This window comes from Bos grunniens, chromosome 3, assembly GCF_055505025.1.
Source record: "Bos grunniens cultivar Pamir isolate PY7600 chromosome 3, Bosgru_T2T1.0, whole genome shotgun sequence".
Lineage (NCBI taxonomy): Eukaryota > Metazoa > Chordata > Mammalia > Artiodactyla > Bovidae > Bos > Bos grunniens.
In genome coordinates, this window is record NC_141167.1 from 43,201,421 (window position 1) to 43,227,661 (window position 26,241).

The 26,241-nt window shown below is 40.6% G+C and overlaps 1 protein-coding gene across 10 annotated transcripts in view; it reads right to left on the reverse strand.

Annotated features, from left to right (window-relative positions):
• The window catches only part of SLC35D1 (solute carrier family 35 member D1), a 47,963-nt gene extending 24,143 nt beyond the window's left edge, over positions 1-23,820 (reverse strand). The window contains exons 1-9 of one of the 10 annotated variants that reach the window (XM_086390491.1): positions 23,146-23,741; positions 22,306-22,339; positions 22,122-22,208; positions 21,351-21,418; positions 19,695-19,766; positions 19,065-19,133; positions 16,817-16,919; positions 12,842-12,934; positions 10,362-10,628 (exon numbers count right to left, since the gene is read on the reverse strand). In XM_086390491.1, coding sequence (XP_086246617.1) covers positions 10,605-10,628; positions 12,842-12,934; positions 16,817-16,919; positions 19,065-19,133; positions 19,695-19,766; positions 21,351-21,418; positions 22,122-22,208; positions 22,306-22,339; positions 23,146-23,555 — 960 coding nt within the window. In that variant the 5' untranslated portion in view covers positions 23,556-23,741 and the 3' untranslated portion in view covers positions 10,362-10,604. Of the gene's footprint in view, positions 1-10,361; positions 10,629-12,841; positions 12,935-16,816; positions 16,920-19,064; positions 19,134-19,694; positions 19,767-21,322; positions 21,419-22,121; positions 22,209-22,305; positions 22,340-22,624; positions 22,972-23,145; positions 23,742-23,797 lie in introns of those variants that run through there. The other 9 variants (XM_086390494.1, XM_086390490.1, XM_086390492.1 and 6 more) reach the window with 9 other exon arrangements.
• Between the last annotated feature and the right edge of the window lie 2,421 nt (positions 23,821-26,241).

Below are 26,241 nucleotides of genomic sequence, written 5' to 3' on the forward strand. Positions count from 1 at the left end.
TTCAGAGAACCAGCTTTCACTTTGCTTTTCCGTTTTCCATTTCATTGATTTCTGCGTCCTTCTATTTACTTTGGGTTTAATTTGCTCTTATTTTCTAGTTTCTTAAGGGAGACGCTTTAGATCATTGAATTTAAATCTTTCTTGTTTTTAATATATTTTAACTTCTAGTTTAATTCTGGGCTGATCAGTACACATACCTGGATGGCTGCAATTCTTTTAAACTACCAAGACTTGTTTTACGGCCCAGAATGTAGTCCATGTTGGTGCACTGTTCCACGCGCACTTGAAATGAATGAGCGTCCTGTTGCTGTTTGACAGAAGTGCTCTACAAACACCAGTTAGGCTTTGCTGGTTGATGGTGCTGGTCAAGTCTTCTCTATCCTTAATGACCTTCAGTTTAGGTATTTTTATCAATTACTTAAAGTAGAATATTAAAATCTCCAACAGGTTGGTCTATTTATCCTCTCTGTGCTGTCAGTTTTTGCTTCATATTATTCTGAAGCTCTCTCATCAAGTATGTACACATTTAGGATTGTTATACCCACCTATACTAACCCTTTAGCATTATGACATGTCCCTCTCTATGGTACAGTTTCCTTTATGTTTATTCTATTTAAGGTTTATTGACTTTCCTGTGTGTGCAGGTTTAGAGATTTCATCAAATATGGAAAAAATTCAGCTATTATTTCTTCAAATTTGTTTCTGGCCCCCACTCAGCCCTTTTTCAGGACTCTAGTTACACAAATGTTAGTGCTCTTAGTATTATCCCACACATCACTAATAATCTGTTCATTTGTTTTCTAGTCTTTTTTTCTGTCCTTCATCTTGAACACTTTCTATTGCTGTTTCTTTAACTCACTGAACTTTTCTTCCTGCGTAGTGCCTGATCTGTTGCTTGATACTTTCTGCTTTATTTTTAAATTCTGATTATATTTTTCATCCCTAAAAGTTCCACTTAAGCCTTTTTAAATATATATATATATTTTTTCTCTTCTCATCCTTTCTCTCTCAACAATCCTTTACTGCTTTCAATGTACAATTTGACACCTACTAAAACTCAATCATGTTCCAGACCCCATGGTGGGCCTCAGAGCACTGAGCTGAAGATAGTTTAGTTGAATTTGTTGATAATGAAGGGATAAACAGTGGCAATAAAAATGCACTGCCTTAACAGTTAAAAATGCACTGCCGTGTATTGTGGAGCACTTTATAGTTGGCAAAGTGCTTCTATATACACCCCATCATTTGATTCCTACAACAAGCCTGTGAGGTAGAAAGGCCAAGTCTTATTATTCCCAGAAGACAAAGAGTGACTGTCTTTAGGTAACACAGCTAATCAATGGGGGACTTAATACATTTCAAGCCCAATGTTCTCTACACTGAACATTAAACTCTATTCAGAAAAATGCCCCACATATATAGTGCACAATGCCCTTTGGGAACATAATAACTGTATCTGTAGAATACTAAAAATAAATCTCATTGACATAATTCCATTTATATATAATTCAAAAATAGAAAAATAATTCTCCCAAGATGTTTTTTTTCTTTCCCTACATACTCAGCCTATCTCTGGAGAAAGCCAGTCAATGGGTCAGGCAGCCAGTTGCATCCCCCTGCTCTGCCACAGGAATGGGTCTTGGCTGAGATAGAACAAGCAGCAGCCATCTGAGAGTACAGCTGCAGGATAAATACAACCCTAACAGCTTTACAGTACAATGGTGTCCACTCTCCCTACCATAAAACAGCATTAAAAATAAATAAATAAAATCCACAACTTATTAAGCTATTATGCTTGAGGCTAAGAAATATTAAGTAACTTTCTCCAAATTATTCAGCTAGTAAACGCCCATGCAGTCCTATAACTTATCATCTTTCCATCCGCACTACTGAGGAAAACCAAAGACAAGGCAATACAGTCTGAATTTTTTTCTCCCAGATGGTTCTACATGGTTACTCAGTCAAAAAGCCAAAGTTCTAATTCCAACTCTGCCACTAATTTCCTGTGAGGCCATTAGGAAGTCATTAACCTTTCTAAGCCTCTACCTATGCTGCTGCTGCTGCTGCTAAGTCGCTTCAGTCGTGTCCGACCCTGTGCACCCCACAGACGGCAGCCCACCAGGCTCCCCTGTCCCTGGGATTCTCCAGGCAAGAACACTGGAGTGGGTTGCCATTTCCTTCTCCAGTGCATAAAAGTGAAAAGTGAAAGTGAAGTCGCTCAGTCGTGTCCGGCTCTTAGCGACCCCATGGACTGTGGCCCACCAGGCTCCTCCGTCCCTGGGATTTTCCAGGCAAGAGTGCTGGAGTGGGTGCCAGTGCCTTCTCTGCTACCTACGCTACAAATATAGAAAACTGCTCCATCTATCTATCTCTTGTGAGAATCAGTGAGAGAATAAAATACAGACACTTTAAATGTATACATAATTTACATTCAGAGAGAATATTCACTTTAACTTCTACCACTGTCATCTCTCAGTGATAGATGTGCAAGCAAATTTTTCTTCTCTTGAAGATAGGAAATAAAGAAGGCACAGTGAGAATGTACTTTGTTATTCAGGAAAAAAAAAAAAACTTTAAAACGTCTGCCTCTAGAAAACACTGATAAAGAGCTATTGTGAAGAAAATGACTTGCTTGGTCATTCTCTGTGATACAGAAGTAGATGCGCTCTCTGCCACAAGGCCAGCAATCTTCAATCCTGGCTGACTGGGGGTACGATTACAGACAGAACATACAAAGATGCTTTCTAAGGTTTTTGTCCTGTTTTGAACAGTCTCTGGTCTACAGGTGCTGGTAGTATAATATAAAACAAACCACAGGAATGAAAAGAATTCTGTGGCATAAGTTTAACTCAGATGACCATTATATTTACTACTGTGGGCAAGAATCCCTTAGAAGAAATGGAGGAGCCATCATAGTCAACAAGAGTCCGAAATGCAGTACTTGGATGCAGTCTCAAAAATGACAGAATGATCTGTTTGTTTCCAAGGCAAACCATTCACTATCACAGTATCCAAGTCTATGCCCCAACCAGTAATGCTGAAGAAGCCGATGTTGAATGATTCTATGAAGATCTAAAAGACCTTCTAGAACTAACACCCAAAAAAGATGTCCCTTTCATTACAGGGGACTGGAATGCAAACATAGAAGTCAAGAGATACCTGGAGTAAGAGGCAAATTTGGCTTTGGAGTACAGAATGAAGCAGGGCAAAGGCTAATACAGTTTTGCCAAGAGAACCCTGGTCATAGCAAACACCCTCTTCCAATAACACAAGAGAATACTACACATGGACATCACCAGATGGTCAATACCGAAATCAGACTGATTATATTCTTTGCAGCCAAAGATGGAGAAGCTCTACACTCAGCAAACATAAGACCAGGAGCTGACTGTGGCTCAGATCATGAACTCCTTATTGCCAAATTCAGACTAAATTGAAGAAAGTAGGGGAAACCACTAGACCATTCAGGTAGGACCTAAATCAAATCCCTCATGATGATACAGTGGAAGTGAGAAATAGATTCAAAGGATTAGGTCTGACTGACAGAGTGCCTAAAGAACTACAGACGGAGGTTTCTGACACTGTAAAGAAAGCAATGATGAAGACCATCCCCAAGAAAAAGAAATGCAAAACGGCAAAATGGTTGTCTGAGGAAGGCTTACAAATAACTGTGAAAAGAAGAGAAGCGAAAGGCAAAGGAGAAAAGGAAAGATATACCCATTTGAATGCAGAGTTCCAAAGAAGAGCAAGGAGAGATAAGAAAGCCTTCCTCAGTAATCAATACAAAGAAATAAGAGGAAAACAATAGAATGGGAAACACTAGCAATCTCTTCAAGAAAATTAGAGACACCTATTTTGGGGGGCTCCAAAATCACTGCAGATGGTGATTGCAGCCATGAAATTAAAAGATGCTTACTCCTTGGAAGGAAAGTTATGGCCAACCTAGATAGCATATTAAAAAGCAGAGACATTATTTTGCCAACAAAGGTCCATCCAGCCAAAACTTCTGAACGTTGGTATTGGAGAAGACTCTTGAGAGTCCCTTGGACAGCAAGGAGATCCAACCAGTCCATCCTAAAGGAAATGAGTCCTGAGTATTCATTGGAAGGACTGACGCTGAAACTGAAATTCCAATACTTTGGCCACCAGATGTGAAGAACTGACTCATTTGAAAAGACCCTGATGCTAGGAAAGATCGAAGGCTGAAGTAGAAGGGGATGACAGAGGATGAGATGGTTGGATGGCATCACTGACTCAATGGACATGAGTTTGAGTAAGCTCTGGGAGTTGGTGATGGACAGGTAAGCCTGGCATGCTGCAGTCCACGGGGTTGCAAAGAGTCAAACATGATTGAGTGACTGAACTGAACTGAATGAAGATAATGGCAACATCCTTCAAAAGGTCCCAAGCATGCACTGATGCACTCTGTGCCCCCAACCCTGCAGCAGGCCATTGCCAACCCATGCCTCCACTGGAGACTCCTGATCACTCACTGGCAAGTCTGGGCCAGTCTCTTGTGGGGTCACTGATCCTTTCTCCTGGGTCCTGGTGCACACATGGGTTTTTTCCTGCCCTAAAAGAGTCCGTTTTCCCAGTCTTGTGGCACTGGAGCAGTGGCTGCACAGCGCTGAAGTGACTTTGAGGAGATACCCCATGTCCAAGGGCAAAGGAGAAGCCCCAACAAGATGGCAGGAGGGGCGAAATTGTCTTTAGAATCAAACCCCATACCAGTGCCAGAGACACTCAGAGGACTCAAACAAACCTTGTACACACCAGGACCAGAGACCCCACAGAGACTGAGACAGAACTCTGCTTGAGTATCCCCTGGGAGGTATGGGTCAGCAGTGGACGGCTACAGGGGCAAGGGGCTCTGGGTGCATTAGACCTGGGTATGGCATACTCCCCCTTGGAGGAGGTCGCCATTAACCCCATCACAGAGAAAGATCTAGTCATTCGTAAATAAAGAATAACTGATCCAATCCACTCATATCATGTTTGAGAATACCAAGGCCCAGAAAAGCAGAAGGGCCCTGTCTCTATATGGGAAAGAACACTTCAGGGTTTGAGAATCAGTCTATAATGGTTCACAGAGTGACCCAGAAAAGATTTATAACCCTGGACAGGCTAAAGCAACAGCCTAATAATTCTTCATTATTTAGTAGCAATGCTTAGTAAGAGATACCTCCCAGTAGATAATCTGTGCAGGAACTTTTCCTGTAAAACTCATCTGAGCCATGTAATTTAACCAGTGACAGAATGAAGACATTATACAGGGTGCAAGTGCCTACAGTGCCGGCCTTGTGAGAGCTACAGCAAAGGGTCTGTTCTCCCACCCCTACGTGAGAACACCTAACAGGGTGTGCTGCCAGCAACCCAGGCTCCAGCTCCCAACGCTCTGAATCGCTGGCTTTGTGCTGCACACATTCCCTTTTGGAGGCAGCAACTAACAAGTTGAAACACAGTCTTTTCAATCTGACACTTCAGAAAGCCATTAGTTAACTGGTGCTTGCTCCACCTTTATCCATGTTAACTAGATATCTTCTGTTAAAAGTAAAAGCTGGCTTTACCACAGTTTTTGGTTTTGTTTTTTTCTAAGGAGTATGTTTTAAAGTTAGAAGATTTGTGTTTAGAAAAACTAAATGCTGAATATATTGGTTCCTTGGTTTCTGGTAAGCCCAGGACTTCAAGAACTTAAACTTTTTGAAAAATTACACCACACACAGACACACACGGTTTCTCAGAACACTTTGCCAAGGACAAGTATTACGTGCTCACTGGGATGAGTTGTACAACCGGATCTTACCTTTCACTTTTATAGAAATTTAGTTATTTTCCTCACTGGCTTTCAATTTTTCCTTAAAAGCTGTGCCAGCCCCATCAACTGCTCTGTATAACTCCTGCCTCCCTGGGGTGCTGGCCTTTCAGAGCCCTCTTATTGGGTTCTTGCTCGAACAGAGGGAAGTCTTCCCTTCTCTCCCTACTAAGGTTAACAGTGGGATTTTCAGAAAAATAATTTGGATCTGATTTTGCTTCAGTTTGAATCCTGGGTCAGGAGTCTGAAACTCTGAAACAGTGAAAACAAGTTAATTTGCCCCACTTCCCCCAGTGATTTTAAAGTTTAGAATTCATCACTGGATAGCCATTATTTACAGAAAAAAACTTTATCTTTTTTTATGTTCCTTTTTTAAAATGCAGTTTAAATAAATTCATACAGTTCTACAATCAGAAAAAAAAAAAAGTAATTAAGTCTCCATTGCATTTCTGTTCTACACTTTCCTGTTTTCTCTCTCACAAGCAAACTGGTGATTACTTTATTAGTTTCATGTATATTCTTCCATAGTCTCTTTACTTAAACAGTAAGTAAATTAAATGAATGTGTACATATATTTTTATTTTTTCCTTTGTATTTTATTCTAAAGCTAGTATACCAGATACACTATTTTACACTGCACTTCTTCATTTAATAATTTATCTTGGCAATCTTTTCATTCAATAGAGATCTTCCAAATAAAATAGCTCTAGGCCAGGAAAGCCATAAGTCCAATAGATGAGAGCAGTTTATTAGCATAGCTTATTAGGAGTCAGGGAGCAACTGGGCTCATACCAGTTGTCAGGAACAGCAGCTCAGTCTCCACACTGACGTGCCTTCTACTCCTCAGACATGCTGTCTCAGCCCTGAAAAGGCCCTACCTACAGAACCCATCAACTTAGTGGATCCAACCTACTCAGTTACCACGTGACAGAGCAGGCCAAGAGAGCAGACAGGACTTGCCCAGAGCCAGATAGTGCTCATAAACAGACCTGGAAGTTGCTGGTCTTTTGCATTCTGGCCCCAACTTCTCTCAGCTGTACCACTTATGTCACAAACTTTTAGGGATGTGTCGTTATCGACATAGTAAATTTCAAATTCCTGTGCCTAGCACTGGTTCCAACTTAGAAGGAAGTGGGGTATGGTGTGGCAGGAAGAGGGAGACACTAGCTGTAGAGTCAGGAAATCTGGGATCTAGTCCAGAGCCCTCTTTGGGCCCCAGTTCCCTCATCTGTGAGATAAGGGGCTGGAACCACATGCTCTCCAAGGCTCTCTGCTAAAGGCTCCAAGTCCTTGACTTACACCTTCTAACCACACTGAAGATTCTGGTCCTTGGGGCTGTGCCTGTGCTCAGGTTGTCAATTCCACCTGGAATGTACCTTTTGTTTCTCTGCCTCTACATCTCTCAAGGCCCACTCTGACTTCTCCTGATATTTACCTCTTCAGAGAACATCCCCTGTGAACAAGCTCCTACCTCAGCCCTTAGAATACTTGGCCTAGACTACCCCTTCTAAAGAGCCACACCAACTGGTCTCTGAGTCCATACATTCAGTGTCTGCTCAAACGAAGCTTATAAAGATACTTTCCCTAATCATCTTATCCAAAATAGTACTTCCCTAATCACTCTCTTCCTTCTTTTATCTCCCTTTATAGCTCTTACTATATAATTTATGTTTAGTCTATCTTATACCATTGGAATGTAAGCTCCTTTGAAGCAAAGGCATGTGTTTTTAACTTAGAACAGCACCTGACATATAAGAAGCACTCAATAGATATTTGCTGAATGAAATAATTATTTGTAAACAATTAACAACAAAGCCAAGCTGCAGAGACTCCACTTCTAATACTAATCTGAGATATTTCTTCCATTTAATAGCTTGTTCTGTATGCATAGTCCCCGAACAGGGGAAAAAGTCAGTCAGGGAGTCAGCAAATGGCTTTGGGAGATAGATGTGGTCAGGCAAATAGCAAGAGATCTCCTTGGAGTCAGAAAGACTGGTTTTAGGGAATTCCCTGGTGGTCCAGCTGTTAGGACTCTGTGCTTCCACTTCAGGGGACCCAGGTTTGATCCCTGGTCAGGAAACTAAAATCCCTCAAGTTTCATGGTATGGTCAAACAAACAAAAAAAGGCAGAGTGGTTTTAGTACTAAACTCTGTCATCAGGTAACCTCAAGCATGTCTTTAACCTCTATAAACCAGATGAACAACCTACCGCACAGGTACACAATGAAGATTAGGGAAAATGATTAACATGGAAGCATCTTATCAGGTACAAAGCACCATATCCTACAGGTGAAGTATTACTTGAACACCAGAAGTAGACTGAAACTGTTAATATGGAGCAGTTCTATTTAAAGCTAGACATCAAAAGTGTCTACTCTTTAAAAAAAAAAATACATGCACATACATGAATGCTTGCCCACTTAACATACACATATTTTGAAGGGGAAACCCAACCTAAAAGACACACACAGAACATGAACTGGACTTAAGAAAAAACACTTACTTGAAATCCTGCCACTTATTCTATTCTGTAACGCGAACCCTTTTGCCAGAACTTCAGACAAGCAGTCCACTGACTACGAAAATGAACCTTTCAGGGGAAGGAATCAACTGCAACCTGTGGCAGGATACCATGAGCCTCTAGGACGTGTTAGGCATCTTTGGCCGCCCCCCCCCCCCCCAGTGCTTCTGTGCTGGTCAATAAAAGCAAACCATTCAACCACTTCTGTAAGTCATACCTCTAATGATGACACTCAAAGAACAGGTTAGTGTTACTTGTTGCAGCTGGTGGATCAGAAAACCAAACCCTACCTTCTCTAATAAGCCAAGCTTGATATTTCACCCACACCTGCTTCCTCCTACAACACTTATAGTACTGACTGATTGGCACACACTTTGGTGCTGGATCTTACAGCACCTCTGGAGCATGTCAAATGTCTTCCTTGAGTGGCAAAGACTGTGTTGTATTTCTCACATATTCCCAAGAGAACTTAGCACAGGCCTTTCTCAGCACAAGAAATATGCTCAGAAATACTGAACTGACTGAATCCCAACTGAATTTGAAATTGTAGTAATAAGCATACAAAAATTTAGAAACAAAGGAACTTAGAAACAGAATCAAACTCAGAATTCTTGGAGTTCCTAAGTGCCGAATTTAATTCAAAACCTACCAAACAGTACTGATTATTCATATCATTTGTATTTTCGTTCTGTTTGTAGGCAAAGTTCCATAAGACAGGCATTCCCTCTCCAGCAAGGAGGTAGAATTGATCCACTTACATTTTCCAACCCACAATGCCCCCAACAGTTCTCCCACAAAACCTATAACACTGATGACTCTGCTGCTGACAGGTCTGCTCCCCAAGACAACTAAACGATCCCCAGAGGCAAGAATACCACCTAGTTCATCTTTCTTTCATATCACCTGAGCCCAGAGACACATAACAGCACTTAATAACTACCCAAGAACGTTAGAGGGAGAGAATGTTAAGAAAAAGAACATGAGATTTTAAGCCTGCCAGCCAGTAGATCCATCTATATACTCCAATAAAGATTGCTGGGAGAAATATCAATAACCTCAGATATGCAGATGACACCACCCTTATGGCAGAAAGTGAAGAACTGAAGAGCCTCTAGATGAAAGTGAAAGAGGAGAGTGAAAAAGTTGGCTTAAAGCTCAACATTCAGAAAACGAAGATCATGGCATCTGGTCCCATCACTTCATGGCAAATAGATGGGGAAACAGTGGAAACAGTGTCAGATTTTATTTTGGGGGGCTCCAAAATCACTGCAGATGGTGACTGCAGCCATGAAATTAAAAGACGCTTACTCCTTGGATGCAAAGTTATGACCAACCTAGACAGCATATTCAAAAGCAGAGACATTACTTTGCCAACAAAGGTCCGTCTAGTCAAGGCTATGGTTTTTCCTGTGGTCATGTATGGATGTGAGAGTTGGACTGTGAAGAAAGCTGAGCGCCGAAGAATTGATGCTTTTGAACTGTGGTGTTGGAGAAGACTCTTGAGAGTCCCTTGGACTGCAAGGAGATCCAACCAGTCCTAAAGGAGACCAGTCCTGGGTGTTCCCTGGAAGGACTGATGCTAAAGCTGAAACTCCAATACTTTGGCCACCTCATGCAAAGAGTTGACTCATTGGAAAAGACTCTGATGCTGGGAGGGATTGGGGGCAGGAGGAGAAGGGGACACCGGAGGATGAGAGGGCTGGATGGCATCACTGACTCGATGGACATGAGTTTGAGTAAACTCCAGGAGTTGGTGATGGACAGGGAGGCCTGGCGTGCTGCAATTCATAGGGTTGCAAAGAGCTGGACATGACTGAGCAACTAAACTGAACTGAACTGAAATATTTTATAAGAATCATATTAATTGATAATCAGAATGAGGATAAACAAACACGTGAAACCCAAAAACACTGATAGGGTTGATCACAAAGCAACTGAGTTCAGTCTCTTAATTAGTTTTTCATCCCAACTTGAAAGCATTTAGATACATTCTGTCATTCTTTAAAAACATTATTCTTTCAAAAAACCTTTCGTGACCTTTGCTTGTCATTTTTATTAAGAAAAACAAAAAGATTACTCAAATTTTCCACTCCTCTGCCTTAAAAAAATCGTGCTCAACTCTTTGCGACTCCATGGACTGTAGCCTACCAGGCTCCTCAGTCCAAGGGATTTTCCAAGCAAGAATACTGGAGTGGGTTGCCATTTCCTTCTCCAGAGGATCTTCCTGACCCAGGGATTGAACCCGGGTCTCCTGAATTGTAGGCAGACGCTTTACCATCTGAGCCACCAGGGAAGCTTTAAAAAAGAAGAGTAAAAGCTAAATCTCATCACAATATAGGTGGCAAAGTCATTTTTTCCACTATAAGTAAACACTTATATTGAAGCATTTAAAATTGAAAGTAGGCTAGTGAACTTCAAAACATGCACAGATTTTGCTACAACCTGGCAGGTAACTTCTAGTTAAATGATCATCACTCTGGAATGAAGAAATATCTCCTTCAGTCAATTTTTTCAAGTAGCTACAAGCTACTAGTCAAAGTTTCAAATTAATGAAAATTACATTTTTTGCCAAGTCTGTAAAATACCTAACCACATTAATTATTCCAACTTTCTCATGTACAAATTGGCCTGAAGATTTGGAACACCTGTGCTGCCATGAGGTATCAAGTTATTTTACATTACATTCTTGCCCCAAAGCTAAAGGGTGGAGGGTGCTTCTGCTCGGGTTAGCTAGAGGTAGGCAGAGCACTGAAGAGACCATGGTTCCTGCAATCAGGCCTGGGTTTAAGTCCTGACTCTACTACCCCGCTGACAGTATGATGCTGGGCAAGATATTCGGTCTCTCTGAACCTCTATTTCCACATTAATAAAATAGGGTTCATTCAGGGACTTCCCCAGTGGTCCAGTGGCTAAGACTCTGAGCTCCCAATGCAAGGGACCTGGGCTTGATTTCTGATCAGGGAATTAGATCCCACATGCAGCAACTAAAGATCCTGCATAACTAACACTGAATAGCCCACGTGCCGCTACTAAGACCCAATGCAGCCAAATAAATAAAATAAAAATAAATTTTAATTTAAAAAAATATATGTAGGGTTAATTCAAACTTCCTATAGCTGTTATGGGGTCCATAAAGTGAAAGTCGCTCAATCTTGTCCAACTCTTTGTGACCCCATGGACTATATAGTGCCTAGAATTCTCCCGGCCAGAATACTGGAGTAGGTTAACCTTTCCCTTCTCCAGGGGATCTTCCCAAACCAGGGATCAAATCCAGGTCTCCCGCATTACAGGCGGATTCTTTACCAGCTGAGCCACAAGGGAAGCCCAAGAATACTGGAGTGGGTAGCCTATCCCTTCTCCAGGGGATCTTCCCAACCTCGGAATCGAACCGGGGTCTCCTGCATTGCAGGTGGATTTTTTACCAACTGAGTGATCAGGGAATCCTTGGGGACCATATTACATTATATATACATAAAGTGAGTAGCACATAACAGGAATTCAATAAATGTTAGTTTCTCTTCCCACTTTTTTCAGAGCCACAAAAAAACTTATTCAACACTCTATTCATTAAAACATTTACATATGTTCTATTCCAGTTTTCCAAGAATGAGCTCTTGATTTTAAAAAAAAAAAAAAAGCTTCATAAGCAGTCACTCTTCTCCTACCGCTGATTTTTTTTTAACAGCCTATTTCCAAAAACCTTTGCTTTACTTTGGTTCTGACTGCTTTGTGGAATTTGTCACTGTCATTAGAATAAATAATCAACACATTTATTCCGAAGAAACTACTAGCCTAGGGGAATCATTACAAGGAATTTTGGTACAGAAATCCTTGGCAGAATTCTAGATTTCCATTAAGTTCTCAAAATTTTGTGAATTCTAACAAAATGTTACCAATTTGTATCCTATGAATATGCATTTGTTTCAGAGAAAAATTCTTGTCTGGATTTAGTTTGTTATGTTATTCTGGATTTAGCTAGACATTTGCAGAAAATGAGTTAACTACCATATTAGTTGCTATTTATGTGGTTAAGTCACCACTAGGCTAAATATCTCCTGAGGGGAAAAAAACAGTCTGGGATTTAAGCCAGCATAACAACTGTCACCAAAACTGAGAGCTTCTGGAGATGCCAAGCATTTTGTTTAGGTTTGATGAATTCTACTACTTCTGGATTTTTTGTTTTCCAAGGATAGTCTGCTACTACTCCTACTCTGTAGTTCAGCAGCAATGTAAAAGTTCCCCTCCTCTAACCTTCTGGCACGTAAGAGAAGGACGATAGACGGCATGCACTATTTTTATGTTGACAGCCAGAGCTATTTTAAGCTATTTTAGTACTATCCAAAAAGGTTAGCATGACATTAGCAAGCTAAAAAGTAAATTCTTGGTTTTTGGTCACTTAGTAAGAACATTACTTTTTAACAACCAAACTGTCTACCTTTTGGTCATACAAATAAAAATAAAATTCCAAAACATAAGGCATGATTGAAGCCATAATTAGAAAGTCTTACCTTTTGGGCATCTCCCGTAAAATATGCAATGGCCAGGGTGGGCAGAATCATGAACAGTGCATTGTAATAGAGCAGACCATATTTTCCCAGCTCCTAGGAGAGTAAAAAATTAGGTGGTTCATTTGGTTCCAGCTGATAGATGGAGACAACCCTCAACAGAGCACCACCCCCTTTATACACACACACCACAATATACATAGCACATTAAGTCAGAAGTTTTGCAAACACTAAGAAATAACCTAAGCTTTCAAAAAAAAAAAGCAAACTTACAAGATTTTTAGTTTATTTGACATAAGTTCCTTGAGTACTTAAAATCAGAGAAATAAAAATGGTATCAAGTGGCTGTCTCAAAACAGCAAGGAGAAAAGTTATTTTGAACAAAAAACATACATCTCTACAGAGACATGTCCTTGGAGCCCTTCCCTTTCCAAAACTTAATCAAAAGTCCCCAGGTAAGTCCTAGGCTGTTCCAGAAACACAGCAGTGAGATTTCAGAGAGAAGGCAGGCCAGATCCACACACAGACTCACACCTAGAACAACACAGACAGATATAACTTCCCAGTATCTCTGAAGTTATTTCTGAAAATGTACATGGGAAGTATAATGAAGACTAAGATTACTCCAAAAAAAAAAAAGCAAAGAAAAAGATGACCATTACCCTACAATTCCCAAAACATGGTATGCCTAGTTGTGCCCTCAGCTACTTGGGAGCAAAAAAGGACTGCACACATCTTCAAACACAGGGAACCTATAAGAACTCTGGGTCTACCTGTGATTCACACAGTTCTGGGACATTCAGCAGGAAGCTGTCACCTGAAAAAGCAGTCCTAGACTTTAGGGGATAAAGGAGTAGTGAGGATAGGGCCATAATATCTGCCTAACTTCTGTGATTGAAAGATACCAACTGATATGAAAAGTCAAACTACCTTCTCAAAAGCAGATTTTTTTTCTTCAGTGATTTTTAAAAAAATTTTATTTTATATTGGCATATAGTTGATTAACAATGTTGTGTTAGTTTCAAGTGTACAGCAAAGTCATTCAGTTATACACATACATGTTATATCTATTCTTTTTCAAATTCTTTTCCCACTTAGGTTATTACAGAATATTGAGCAGAGTTCCCTGTGCTTTATCAAAAGAAGCTTTGAAAAACTGGAAACAAAGATACAACAATAGAAAACTAGTTGATTAAACTATGATATACCCGTACAATGAAATATTATGCAGCCACTAAAAATGTTTAGTAACACTGCCTGGTGAGAAAGGTACTCATCAAACAGTACCAAATGAAAAATACAAATTAGAAAACATTACGTATCATCACTCTTTTAAGTTTTTCTCATAGTTAAGTGTGTACATGCATATATAAACACACACACGTTCCTACAAAAGGGTATCTACTGACACAGTGCTTCTCACTCAATGGTGGAATTAAGAGATTTATATTTTCTTCCTCTTGTTTATCTATGTTTGCTACCACTTCTATTATAAATACATGTTATTTGTATGAGTTCTTTAAAGTTGAAAATGTTTTAAATTCAATAGCTGCATTCAGGTCTGAAATACAGCACTAAGTCCTTAGGCCATGGGATTCATGCTCAAAGGACCATGATTACAAGTAGTTCTGAAATTATAGGTAATAAAACTCCAGATTTACTAAAAAGCATCTCAGACAGCAAGACAGCAAGAAAAAAGCCATAGTGGGACAAAGCAACCCGTAACATCAGGTCCCCCTCAGCAAGAGATGTGTTATCCAGGAAGTAGAGGATGCCCACACACACACCCCATCCAGACAACTGACAAAGGCCAAACTGTTGTTTTTTTCTTTTTACTTGCTGTTTTGAATATCTTTTCTCCTGTCCTCTTAAACAGAGGACATTGACTAAAATTTAATGTAGGCCATCATCATAAACATGATTATACTGTGTTTTTACATGATGTCGCCATGTTTGAGTAGTCCACTTGACTGTCAGTTTTCCTGTTTCTCCTGTTATCAGCCAAACTTTTATACTGCTGGTAAGCCTATTCCTTGAGATAGGATTGTTGCTCCTAATCCATGAACTATGAAAAGCAGATTAATATGCTTAGAAGTTCTAATATAAGTAAGTCATAACTCATTTCTGAATGAGGAACTAAAGGACACCCCTGGAAATAAATACAGAATACAGAAACCATCTTCGCTTTCTTCTACATTCTAGGATGTAGTCCAGTAGTCATGTATGAGAGTTGGACAGAAGGATTGAAGCACCGAAGGATTGATGCTTTTGAACTGTGGTGTTGGAGAAGACTCTTCAGAGTCCCTTGGACTGCAAGGAGATCCAATCAGTCCATCCTAAAGGAAATCAGTCCTGAATATTCATTGGAAGGACTGATGCTGAAGCTGAAACTCCAATACTTTGGCCACTGGATGCAAAGAACTGACTCATTTGAAAAGACCCTGATACTGGGAAAGATTGAAGGCGGGAGGAGAAGGGGACAACAGAGGATGAGATGGTTGGATGGCATCACCGACTCAATGGACATGAGTCTGAGTAAATTCTGGGAGTTGGCGATGGACAGGGAGGCCTGGTGTGCTGCGGTCTATGGGGTTGCAAAGAGTGAGGACACGACTGAGCAACTGAACTGAACTGAGGATGTACTCTAGATTGTGCTAACACAGTAGTCACTGGCCAAATGCAGCGATTTCAATGTAATTATAATTACATTAAACTATGACTGCAGTTCCTCAATTAGGCCATCACCTATCAAGTGCTCAACAGCTATGTGTGGCTAGGTGCTACCATTAACAGATAGGAAGAAATAACAGATTTCCATCATTACAGAATTGTACTGGACAGTACTGTTTTAGACAGCTAAGGCTGGTGAACTAATAAAATGTTATTATTCCTACCTATTTCCAAAGCAGCAAAAACACAGAGCAAAACTAAATCTCAAACTGCTCCCTTTTCTCTAGCTATAGTACAAAGATAAAATTTTTTAATAGTAGCCCCCATTAAAATGCAATCATCACATAGCCATCAAAGCAAATAAATGGAAAAAAGGCATAAAAGGTATATTCACAGAAAAGGTGTTGGAAATAGATCTGTACTGTCCCTAGATCTTCTAGGTTAATTAAGAAATGATTTAAAGTATATGGGAGGATGCGCATAGGTTACACGTAAATGCTACTGCTACTGCTAAGTCACTACAGTCGTGTCCGACTCTGTGTGACCCCATAGACGGAAACCCACCAGGCTCCCCCGTCCCTGGGATTCTCCAGGCAAGAACACTGGAGTGGGCTGCCATTTCCTTCTCCAATGCGTGAAAGTGAAAAGTGAAAGTGAAGTCGCTCAGTCGTGTCCGACTCTCAGCAACCCCATGGACTGCAGCCTACCAGGCTCCTCTGTCCATGGGATTTTCCAGGCAAGAGTACTGGAGTGGGGTGCCATTGCCTTCTCCAACACGTAAATACTATTCCATTTTATATAAGGTACTTGAGCATCCAAGGATTTTTGTAATCTCAGGGGTTCCTGGAACCGGTCCCCCAAAGACACTGAGGGACAACTGTCTGTAGGACAAATATGCAAAGTCCATTCTTGTTCTGCAGCTGCTTCTAAATCACTTCTGAAATCCGCTCAAGGGCTTCCAGATACTTCTTTCTTGTGCAGGTCCCTCACCAAGTCCTCTAGGAGATAGCCATGAACATTCATGACACTTTTCTCTAATGAACATTTCTTATATCACTATCCCACTCAAAGTCAATATTCACCCAGTCCCTTCCAAAAAAGCCAACAGTAAAATCTAATTGCTAATTAGAAAATAAAGTTTCTTACATGAGCACCAAGGTCCAGGCATTTTTACCCTCAGAGATTCCCTAGTCTTTCTCATCTTTCCTAAGTATCTTCCTTTATTCTCCACTTTTTCCCTGAAGGACTGACATGACCATTCCCAGTATCAGTAAACATCTCTTAAAGAAGCATTAGATTGCTACCTACTTTTGAATCTAATTTTTGTTTTACGTAGGCACCATTTGCTGCTGTCAGGACATCATTGATCAGAATAAAAACATATCCTTCCAGATCAAATGCCAAGTCAGAGCTGCAAAATATAAACAACACTTTAATAACAACTAACATTTAAAGAACATGCATTAAATTTTAAATAGGTTTGAACTACAATATTTCCAAGAACATATGTTTATCTACGTAAGTGAATATTACACATTTTATCAGCTACTAGTATTTCCTGGTTCCAGGTTACAGTTTGCAATTTCATAATCAGTAAGGGAGTCTGCAGAAATGAGAAGCACTAATGTTTAAACACAGTCATTAGCAATAATCAACCTTGTCAGTTAATAGCACACTATTCTGAATTCAAAGTCAGGCAAGACAGAACCAACCAAATTCACCATTACAGTACATCTGAAGCAAGCAGAAGGCATCACAGCTCAGTTTCACAGATAAGGAAACCAAAAGGAGAATGAAGTTGTTAACAGGGCATTTTTCAAAGGTTCACACAAAAGATAGGTTTATCTTGCACAGATGGCTGGGCCACTCGGTGGAATTTCTGAACTGTGGATTGCAGTTAGTTCTGAGATCACGTCACACTAGTGTCTAAGCATGCAGTGTAGATGCAAATACTAAAGATAATTGCCCAGTGAGCATATTACATACAACTAGTGAGACTAGGGAAACTGAAGCTTCTTAGTATTTTGCAGAGAACCAGGCAGAACTTAGTAAACTGAAAAGAAGAAATGAAAATCTAAGAAGAGTGTGCCATCTGCATACTTTAGCACCCTAACTAAAACAGGGGCCTCACATTCTGTGATTCTGCAAAGGTGCTATCTCTTTGGAGTTCAGCTACTCCATGGGACAGACTTCTGAGGAGCTCTATGCCACTGCAATGTCAGGCAGAACTACCTGATGACCCCTCCCTCTTCCAAGCAGCCTGACAACCCTGTAACTCTTCCTCCAAATTTCTTTCCCAAGTAAAAGTTTCTAATTAGATAAGCCTGGCCCAGATAGCAGTCTGCCTCAGAAACTTTTTGCAGGCTAGAGTTAGCTTGGAGAAACTTCTGTGTTTGGTTCGATTTTGGATCCCACCAGCTTCAGTGGGATCCAAGATGAGCAGGGCACCTTTAAAAAGAATGGTAGGCAATTCACACCGAATTTCTCTCCAAGAAGGCAAGATTACCTAGAGGGAAAAGCAGTCAGCTATATAACAAAATTCTAGTAACTAATTACTCTATTTTTTTTTTTTTTTTTTTAGAATGAAATTTTACTTGGAGAGTTAGGGTGGAACAGAATTGACATATTCACCCACAAACACACCTGTATTACAGGGATATGATAAAGGTCAATGAGCCAATTCAAGAAGCACACTGGAACTCCCGGATGGAAAATGTATGTCAGGTAGAATCTACAGCATCAGCAAGCCCATACATGCATGATCTGGGCTGAGTAAAAAGACTTCTACTCATCATTTCCATTTTCTGAGTCTTTGTATATGTGCTGCCAAAGCGAGCACTAATTTTCTGAGTCTCTGGATATACATTTTCTTCATTTTAAAATTAAAAGTTAAGAACAATGGAAAAAAGCTTTAATAATTTAATAGAATATCCAAGTTTTGGTATTGTGACGCCTTAGGTGAAGCCAAATAAAGCAATTCTATTATTTATTATCCCATAAGGCAAATAATCCATGATCACTTGTCTTCTCTACGACACTATTTTCTTTAGCAGCATGCAAAGGAAAAGAATGCCACACGGTTTACAAAAGCACACAGGCTTTGCAGTCAGGCATAGACTCAAACTCCAGGTCTGTCATCTAATAGCTATATGACCTCGAGCAAGCTATGGAACTTAGATTTTCATTTCCTTAACATAAATAGGAAAATAATACCCATACCATACAGTGTAGTTGTGAAAAACACATAAATAGTATGTGTAAAATACCAACATATTGAATGGCATATGGTATGTGCTCAATAAATAGAAGACAGCATAATAAACTCTAAATTACATGAATTTAACTTTTAAGAATCCCAAGAATATGATTTTGCTAGCCTTAATCTTCATACAACCAAAAAGATTTAACTTTTTGAAGTCTCTGAATACTTTTTAAAGACATGGTTCTTATTTAGTCTATAAAAAATTCTCTTCATTGGTAATTAACCATTTATTATCAGTAATTATGGACAAATTCTAATGCCCTCTCATAGGTTTTATATGGGCCCACATCTTACCTTGCAGCTACAAAGGCTCCAATAATCATTGCAAATACAGTCATCTTAATACCCCAAGAAAAAGTCTTCCTATAAAATAATTTAAAAATATACATGTGGCTTTAGTTATTTACAAAGACTCATTTTACAACAAAAATGTTTTCTTCTAAAAAAAACTATAAACAAATGATTCCAAGGAATTGGATATTTAAAAGATATCCAATTTGCTTCTAATGAAGCAAAGACTTATTTTCTTATATAAATAAGTATGCTTATTTCCTATTCTTATGTTATTATTATTGAGTTTACATTTTTGCAAATCAGATTTCTTTAAGCAGAAAATAGTCACACACATTTGTAGAAAAACAGCATAGTCACGAACATGATTTAAAACCTATATTGACCTTCTGACTCAGCTTCACCCAGTGGCTTCAGTAGGTATAGGAATTCTTGAAAGCATATCTCACGTTCAGACAGGCTTCCATAAGGAAGTCATAAACTATCAATTCCTATAGCAAAGGAAGAAAGCTGCTTAAACTTCTCAAAAGACAAAGTAAAACACAAATGATTGGAATATCTTACACATGCTAGAGACCTTTTCAGGGAGCTAAAAACTTGTTAACGACTAAATATATTAGAAATTTAGCTCACTTGAGTAAAACTCCTTCAGCAAACATTGTAAACAGGATGGAGAACCTTCTCAGAACTGTAAACATTGGTAAGCTGAAAACAAACAAACAAACAAAAAAACTTAGGTAGAATAAAATTTGATTCTCCAAAATTAGTATTTTAAAATAATGCTAACCTTTTCCATTATAAAAATTCCATGCTGATTAACCTGTCACTAAATTAAATCCTTACTTCTCTATAGAAAGTATTTAAAAGTCTGAAAGGGTTGCTTTTATAAAACTACTAGAAGCGAAAAAAAACTGAATTATAAAATGGTAGAAAATATACATCTATTATCAAAGACTAGTAACAGCCACTTTTTAATTTTACCCTGCTTATTATGTTAGACATATTCATGTTGGTCTTTGAAAGATCTTTCTTTTCTAGACTGATCTCCCTTCCAAGCCCTAACCTTCAAACAAAACTGGTAATCATTTTAGCCTATAAAACATTCCTTGATTGTCCTTTTGTGGCAGTACTTTTTTCCTCTAAATTCCCAGAGTATTTTGCTTGCACTAATCGAACATACAGCCTCTTGCAATATAATTATTTCTGACTCTATCATCTCACTCCAAAGTGCCTTATACTTGGCTGGCAATCAAAGATGGGGCATGAATAGATGGATGGAAATAGATGGATGAATGGATGAATGACAATGGAGGAAAAAGAGCAAACTCTATACACAAGTAACACTCTGCAGCAGGTCTGTATTTCTTTCCAAATGGGTAATGAGATGTATGGATAAAAGGATGCCCACCCATGATAAACATGACTTCCATGGAACCCTTCCCAGAAATATCATCGTGGCCATTCTGTCAAGTTTCTTGGGTCTGAGGAAATGAAAAAACCTTGGTCTCTGACCCTCAAGAGATCTCTCCATTCTGTTTTACAATCACCCATTACACCAGAGGTTTAACTCATGTGGCAGTGGTGAAGCCCTGGGTTTCTGTTAAATGGTTTCCCTATGTGTATATTTTTAACATCACATGTTCCTGATACATATACTCCGTAAGTGGAGAAGATAAGAATTGGGAAGTTACAAGATAATAAGAGAGTACTGTCATAGAGTAGACTGCTATTGCTTCTTTCTAAAAGTGAAAACGCTGCCTCTACAGTCATATGACCACAGGAAAAATGTTAATGATATTTTTATCAGGGTTCTATCAGATGTTATTTTAACTACCTCATGTTAATGAAAAACTACATCTAATCTTACTTGTGAAATTTGCCTAAAATATAATATTTAAAAATTGTACTAAAGAATTGAAATCTCAGAAGCCTAACATATATCCTTCACTATTATATGTCTGGAAAAATAATGAAAATCTCTCATCACAGTAGTTTATAACATTTTAAAGCTTCTATCATCAAAGTGAAAGGGAAAAAAACCCCAAACAAACAAAAAACTCCTCTTCCTCTTCAAACTTAAAGAGATTAAACTAAAACCTTTGGTGTAATATTTATTTAGTAACAGAAGCTTTCTGGTCCTTTCTTTTTCAAGAATCAGTACCGATGTGTTAAACATTTGACATTCAAGTACAATTTTAAGAATACTATATTATATTATATACTATTAATTAATTAATAGTATTAATTAATACTATATTAACCTCACTAGTAAAATAAAGTTATCCATACTTCAGTTTCTTTGTGCTGAACAGTCCCGTGATTTGGTTCCCAAAATATAGTAGAGGTAGTGGAAACGTCTAGAAAATTTAAAAAGGGATAACAAAACTCAATAATAAAGACAGCTAAAACAAGGTCCTTTTCAAACAGAAACAGTTTTGTTTATATGATCAAATTCTTTCCACATAAAACATAAGATTAGTTCTCACACACAATTTTGGCTCCTATGAAGCACCCAAACAACATTACTCCTGGATAAAGAGCTCTGTGCAAAAAGAGAGAGGAAAGAATGGAGGGGAAAAAAAGAAATATGAATATGATCAAATCATATGGGACAACATCTTTGCTTTAAAGAACGATACTGTAGAGCCAACAGGTCTAATATTAGCAGAAAAAGGAAAGGTATTTCATCTTCAGGTTGAGTCAAGCAAAGACAGACCAAAGAATAAGAAAATAAACCCAAAGAATAATGACTGAAGGATACACCAGCTAGATTAGATAGACGAATGCAGAAAATGCAATATGGTTGTAATTACAAGTGTTTATTAATTAAAACAGAATACAAGATCTAAGGGCTTCTTTTTTTTCCTTAACTTTAAAGAGACTGTTGGACTTTTTAAAAACACTTATTACTACATTCATTCTTTACCTTCTTTATACCCACTTTGGACTGGGCAATTTCAAGGCTGCAATTTTTAAATATGTAAGGCACCGATGGAAAATATACATAGTGAATTCATTTCGAAAATAAAGTATTGCTTTTTTTTTTTTTTTTTTTTTTACCTTTCGAGGTACATTTCTGTCAAAGTCAGGAAACTTGACTACTCTGAGTGCCTTTCCCACCCAAAGTACTGCCACTGTGGCCACCATCTGTAAGCAGAGAACACAGATTCACTGTTCCACACATAAAGACACCCTCAGAAGTTCCAACGACACAAACCACGTAATGCTGAAGATTCCAACTAACCTGGCCAAGTCCAACACACAGTGAAGAGGGAAATCTACAAAAATGGTAGAGAGAAAAAAACCCACAGCGTCAGAAAAACCCGAACTCAACCTTACAAATGCAACCTTACAATGCATTTTGATACAAAACACACCAACGTCCGCCCTTATCCAAATGACAATCAGTGAGGAAAATCACTGATGCTTGTCAGGCAACACCGCTGATTTTGTAGCTTCGGGCTGCCACTTGTCTCATCTTGTCCGTTTCTACAATTTCAGTCAGTTTTCTGCAACAGATTTTCTTGGAAGTTAAGACATACATCTTTTAAACGGTTTCGCACCTTTCTAAAAACGTGCTTCTGCCTAGGGGTCCCAGTGGCAGCATCACAATTTTAAATGGGCTTGAGGATGCCTAGGTCCCCAGAGGCTCTCAGCGAATTCGGGGAACCTTGAAGCCCCGGACCCTGGCCCAGGCTGTGGAGAAGGGCGGGCATCCCTCTCCGGCTCCCAGTCAGGCATGCACAGGAGTCGAAGAGTCACGAAGCAACTTCGCTTCGTCGCTCGGAAGAGCGGCGTTTCCAGGGCGCTGCACTGCGGGCAGGGCAGGAGCTTTCCAAACGCACGCCCCGCAGTCCCCAGCTCCGCGCTCGGAGCGGGACCCCGACTCCGGGCCGCCGTGCAAGCCGGCTCCTCCGCCCGGGCCGCGCGTGTCAGCCGCCTGCCCGCCCTCGCCGGCTCCCGCCCAACTTTGTTCAGCTCCAACTTTGCAGCCAAGGTCCAGGGAGCCGGCGCCCAGCCGCTGCCGCCGCCCGCTCCTTTCCTCTCCTCTCCGCGGCCTGGGCCGCCGCCGCCTCGGCCCTACCTGTAGTTGGTGAGCACGCTCTTGTTGACCACCACGATCAGGAAAGAGCTCACGCCGTAAAAGCCGGCGGCCAGCAGCTTCAGGAATACGGTCAGCGTTTCGGCCGACGCCATCCCCAGCTCCTCCTCATGTCTGTGTGTGGAGGATTTCGCGGGGGCTTCTCCTTTAACCCGGGCATGCTGACGTCTATGAACTTCCGCCATGGCTGCGGCGGCGGGGCCTGCGAGGGAAGCGGCGGGCAGCGGGCCCGAGCGGCGTGGGGGTCTGCGGCGGCAGCTCGCGGGGAGCTCGCGGGGCCGGGGCCGGTGCTCTGAACCCGCTGCGCTCGCCGCCTCGGCTCCCCGCGCGGCCGCCGCCTGTCTCCGCCCAGGGGCAGGGACGCTGGGGTTCACACGCCCGGGGACTTTCATCGGGCATTGTGCAACGCGGGGTCAGAGGGTAGGGACCGCGCCTGGCTCGGCCTGGGCAAGGGTTGGAGAGGGCTCTGGGAAGGGGCACTGGCGACCCTGAGTCCCGGACGGAGAGGGAGAGGAACCTTAAGAGAACCACTCGAGGACACCGGGGCTCCCGGCAGCACAACACACTCGCGGAAAGAAGCTGCCGAATAGCGCCTGCGCGCGAGCCTGCCCCGGGTCTCTCCGCGGCCGCGTACCTGGGATGCGGAGGCTGGCGGCTGAAAGGCTGAAAGCCGTATTTTCTAGATAACTCCGGCAAGAGGAAAAAATAAATAAATAAAGACCCGCCTCCAATAGGTAACAGGTGGTCGGCTCAGTAGTTAACAAGGTGCGTGTGTCTAGACTCACTTGAATGCTCTTTTGGTCTCTCTTAAAGAAGGTCCACGCCCTTAAAAAGTATCAGATATGGACCAAGAGTAAACATTCAACAGCTATTTGAGGCATTCTGCGTTGCCTCGGATTTCTTACGGTTTCTGAACCCAGAAAACACCATACAATACAGTCTTATTTGCAGATCAAGGGAGATTGTTTAAAGAAAAGTATTGCGGTATCCAAAAAGTAGAAAGATAATCAATTGGCTTGCGGATTGGTGCAAGAGCAGGGTGTTAAGAGCTGAGTTCCTATTTTAGGTTTCCTAGAAATGCCGCCTCACTAGCTGTGTACTCTTGGGTCAGTGAGTTGACCTCCCTGAGCCTGCATCGCCTCATCTCTGGATATAAAGCTGCTGCTACTGGAAGTCACTTCAGTCGTGTCCGACTCTGTGCGACCCCATAGATGGCAGCCCACCAGGCTCTGCCATCCCTGGGATTCTCCAGGCAAGAACACTGGAGTGGGTTGCCATTTCCTTCTCCAATGCATGAAAGTGAAAAGTGAAAGGGAAGTCGCTCAGTCGTGTCTGACTCTTCGCGACCCCATGGGCTGAAGGCTACCAGGCTCCTCCGTCCATGGGATTTTCCAGGCAAGAGTACTGGAGTGGGTTGCCATTGCCTTCTCCAGATATAAAGCTAGTTTTCAGTAAATGGCAGACATTGTATATAAGAGAAACAAATCATTATTGAACTGTGGTGTTGGAGAAGACTCTTGAGAGTCCCTTGGACTGCAAGGAGATCAGCCCTGGGATTTCTTTGGAAGGAATGATGCTAAAGCTGAAACTACAGTACTTTGGCCACCTCACGCGAAGAGTTGACTCATTGGAAAAGACTCTGATGCTGGGAGGGATTGGGGGCAGGCGGAGAAGGGGACAACAGAGGATGAGATGGCTGGATGGCATCACTGACTCGATGGACATGAGTCTGAGTGAACTCCGGGAGTTGATGATGGACAGGGAGGCCTGGCGTGCTGCGATTCATGGGGTCGCAAAGAGTTGGACACGACTGAGCGACTGAACTGAACTGAAGCAAAGAAATGACATACCTAATTTTAATGTCAAGAAAGAAAAGTAATTTTGAATTATTTACCCCAAAATTTTGTCTATAACTTTTCAATTTTTTCCACATTTGAAAATTATAATAAAATTTACATAACACAAAACTTACCATCTTTACCTGGTTTTTATATAGTGAAATATGCATAATATAAAATTTAGTATTTTAACTTTTTTTGAGTACACAGTTCAGTACTGTTAAGTATATTGTTGCACAACTCTTACTGCTACCCTTCTCTAGAACTTTCACATCATCTCAAACAGATTATGAAACTACAAAACAGTAACTCCCCATTGCTCCCTCCCTCCATCCTCTGGTAACCACTATTCTATTTTCTGTCTCTATAAATTCTATGATTCTAGGTACCTCATATCAGGGGAATCATACAGCATTTGTCCTTTTGTATCTTCATTTCACTTAGCAGAGTATTTTCAAGGTTCATCCACATGTAGCATGTATCAGAATTACCTTCCTGTTTGAGGCTAGATAATGTTCATTGTATAAACATCTTTTGACCTGTATGTTTTAAATTATCCTGAGAACATCTGTGTTCTTTGAATGTTCCTTAGTAAAAACTAGCACAAGGATGAAATTTTTAACATGGTCCACAAGGGTTTAAGTGATGTGGCTCCTGCCCTCCCCACCTGTTCCTCCTTAGGTTTTGGCTAACTACACCCAGTTCCCTGAAGAATAATGTAGGTTCCTGTTGCCTATTTCTCTGTCCTTACTCCCATATTCCCTCCATCTGGAATGCTTTTTCCTCTCCCTCCCCTGCCTCCTGAAGAACTCTTACTTTTCCTTCAATATTTATGCAAAATATTCTCTCCTCTCTGGGTACCTTCTTGCACACTGCCTCTCCTTGCCCTCCACAGAAATGTCATCTCTTGTGCTTCTCCCACCCCAGCTTTGTTCATCCCCTTTGATAGGGGCTCTGGAATTAGGAGTTTGCCTGACAGTCTGTTCCACTTCACAGTGAGCACCTAGCACTGTTCAGATGTTTTTGCTAAATGAATCAATGATATAACTTCAATGATGAGGGGAAAAAATGGTCAAATTTCTTCCTTAACTGCAGGTAGTAGAAGAAAAATATTCAGGAAGTTATATTTTGAGAAACATCCCTTGTGAAAAAATTATTTTGAAAATAATAATGTCCCTCATAACAAAAGCAAACAAGCAAAAGAGGCTTGTATCACATGCTCTCTTCCTCTCACCCCAAC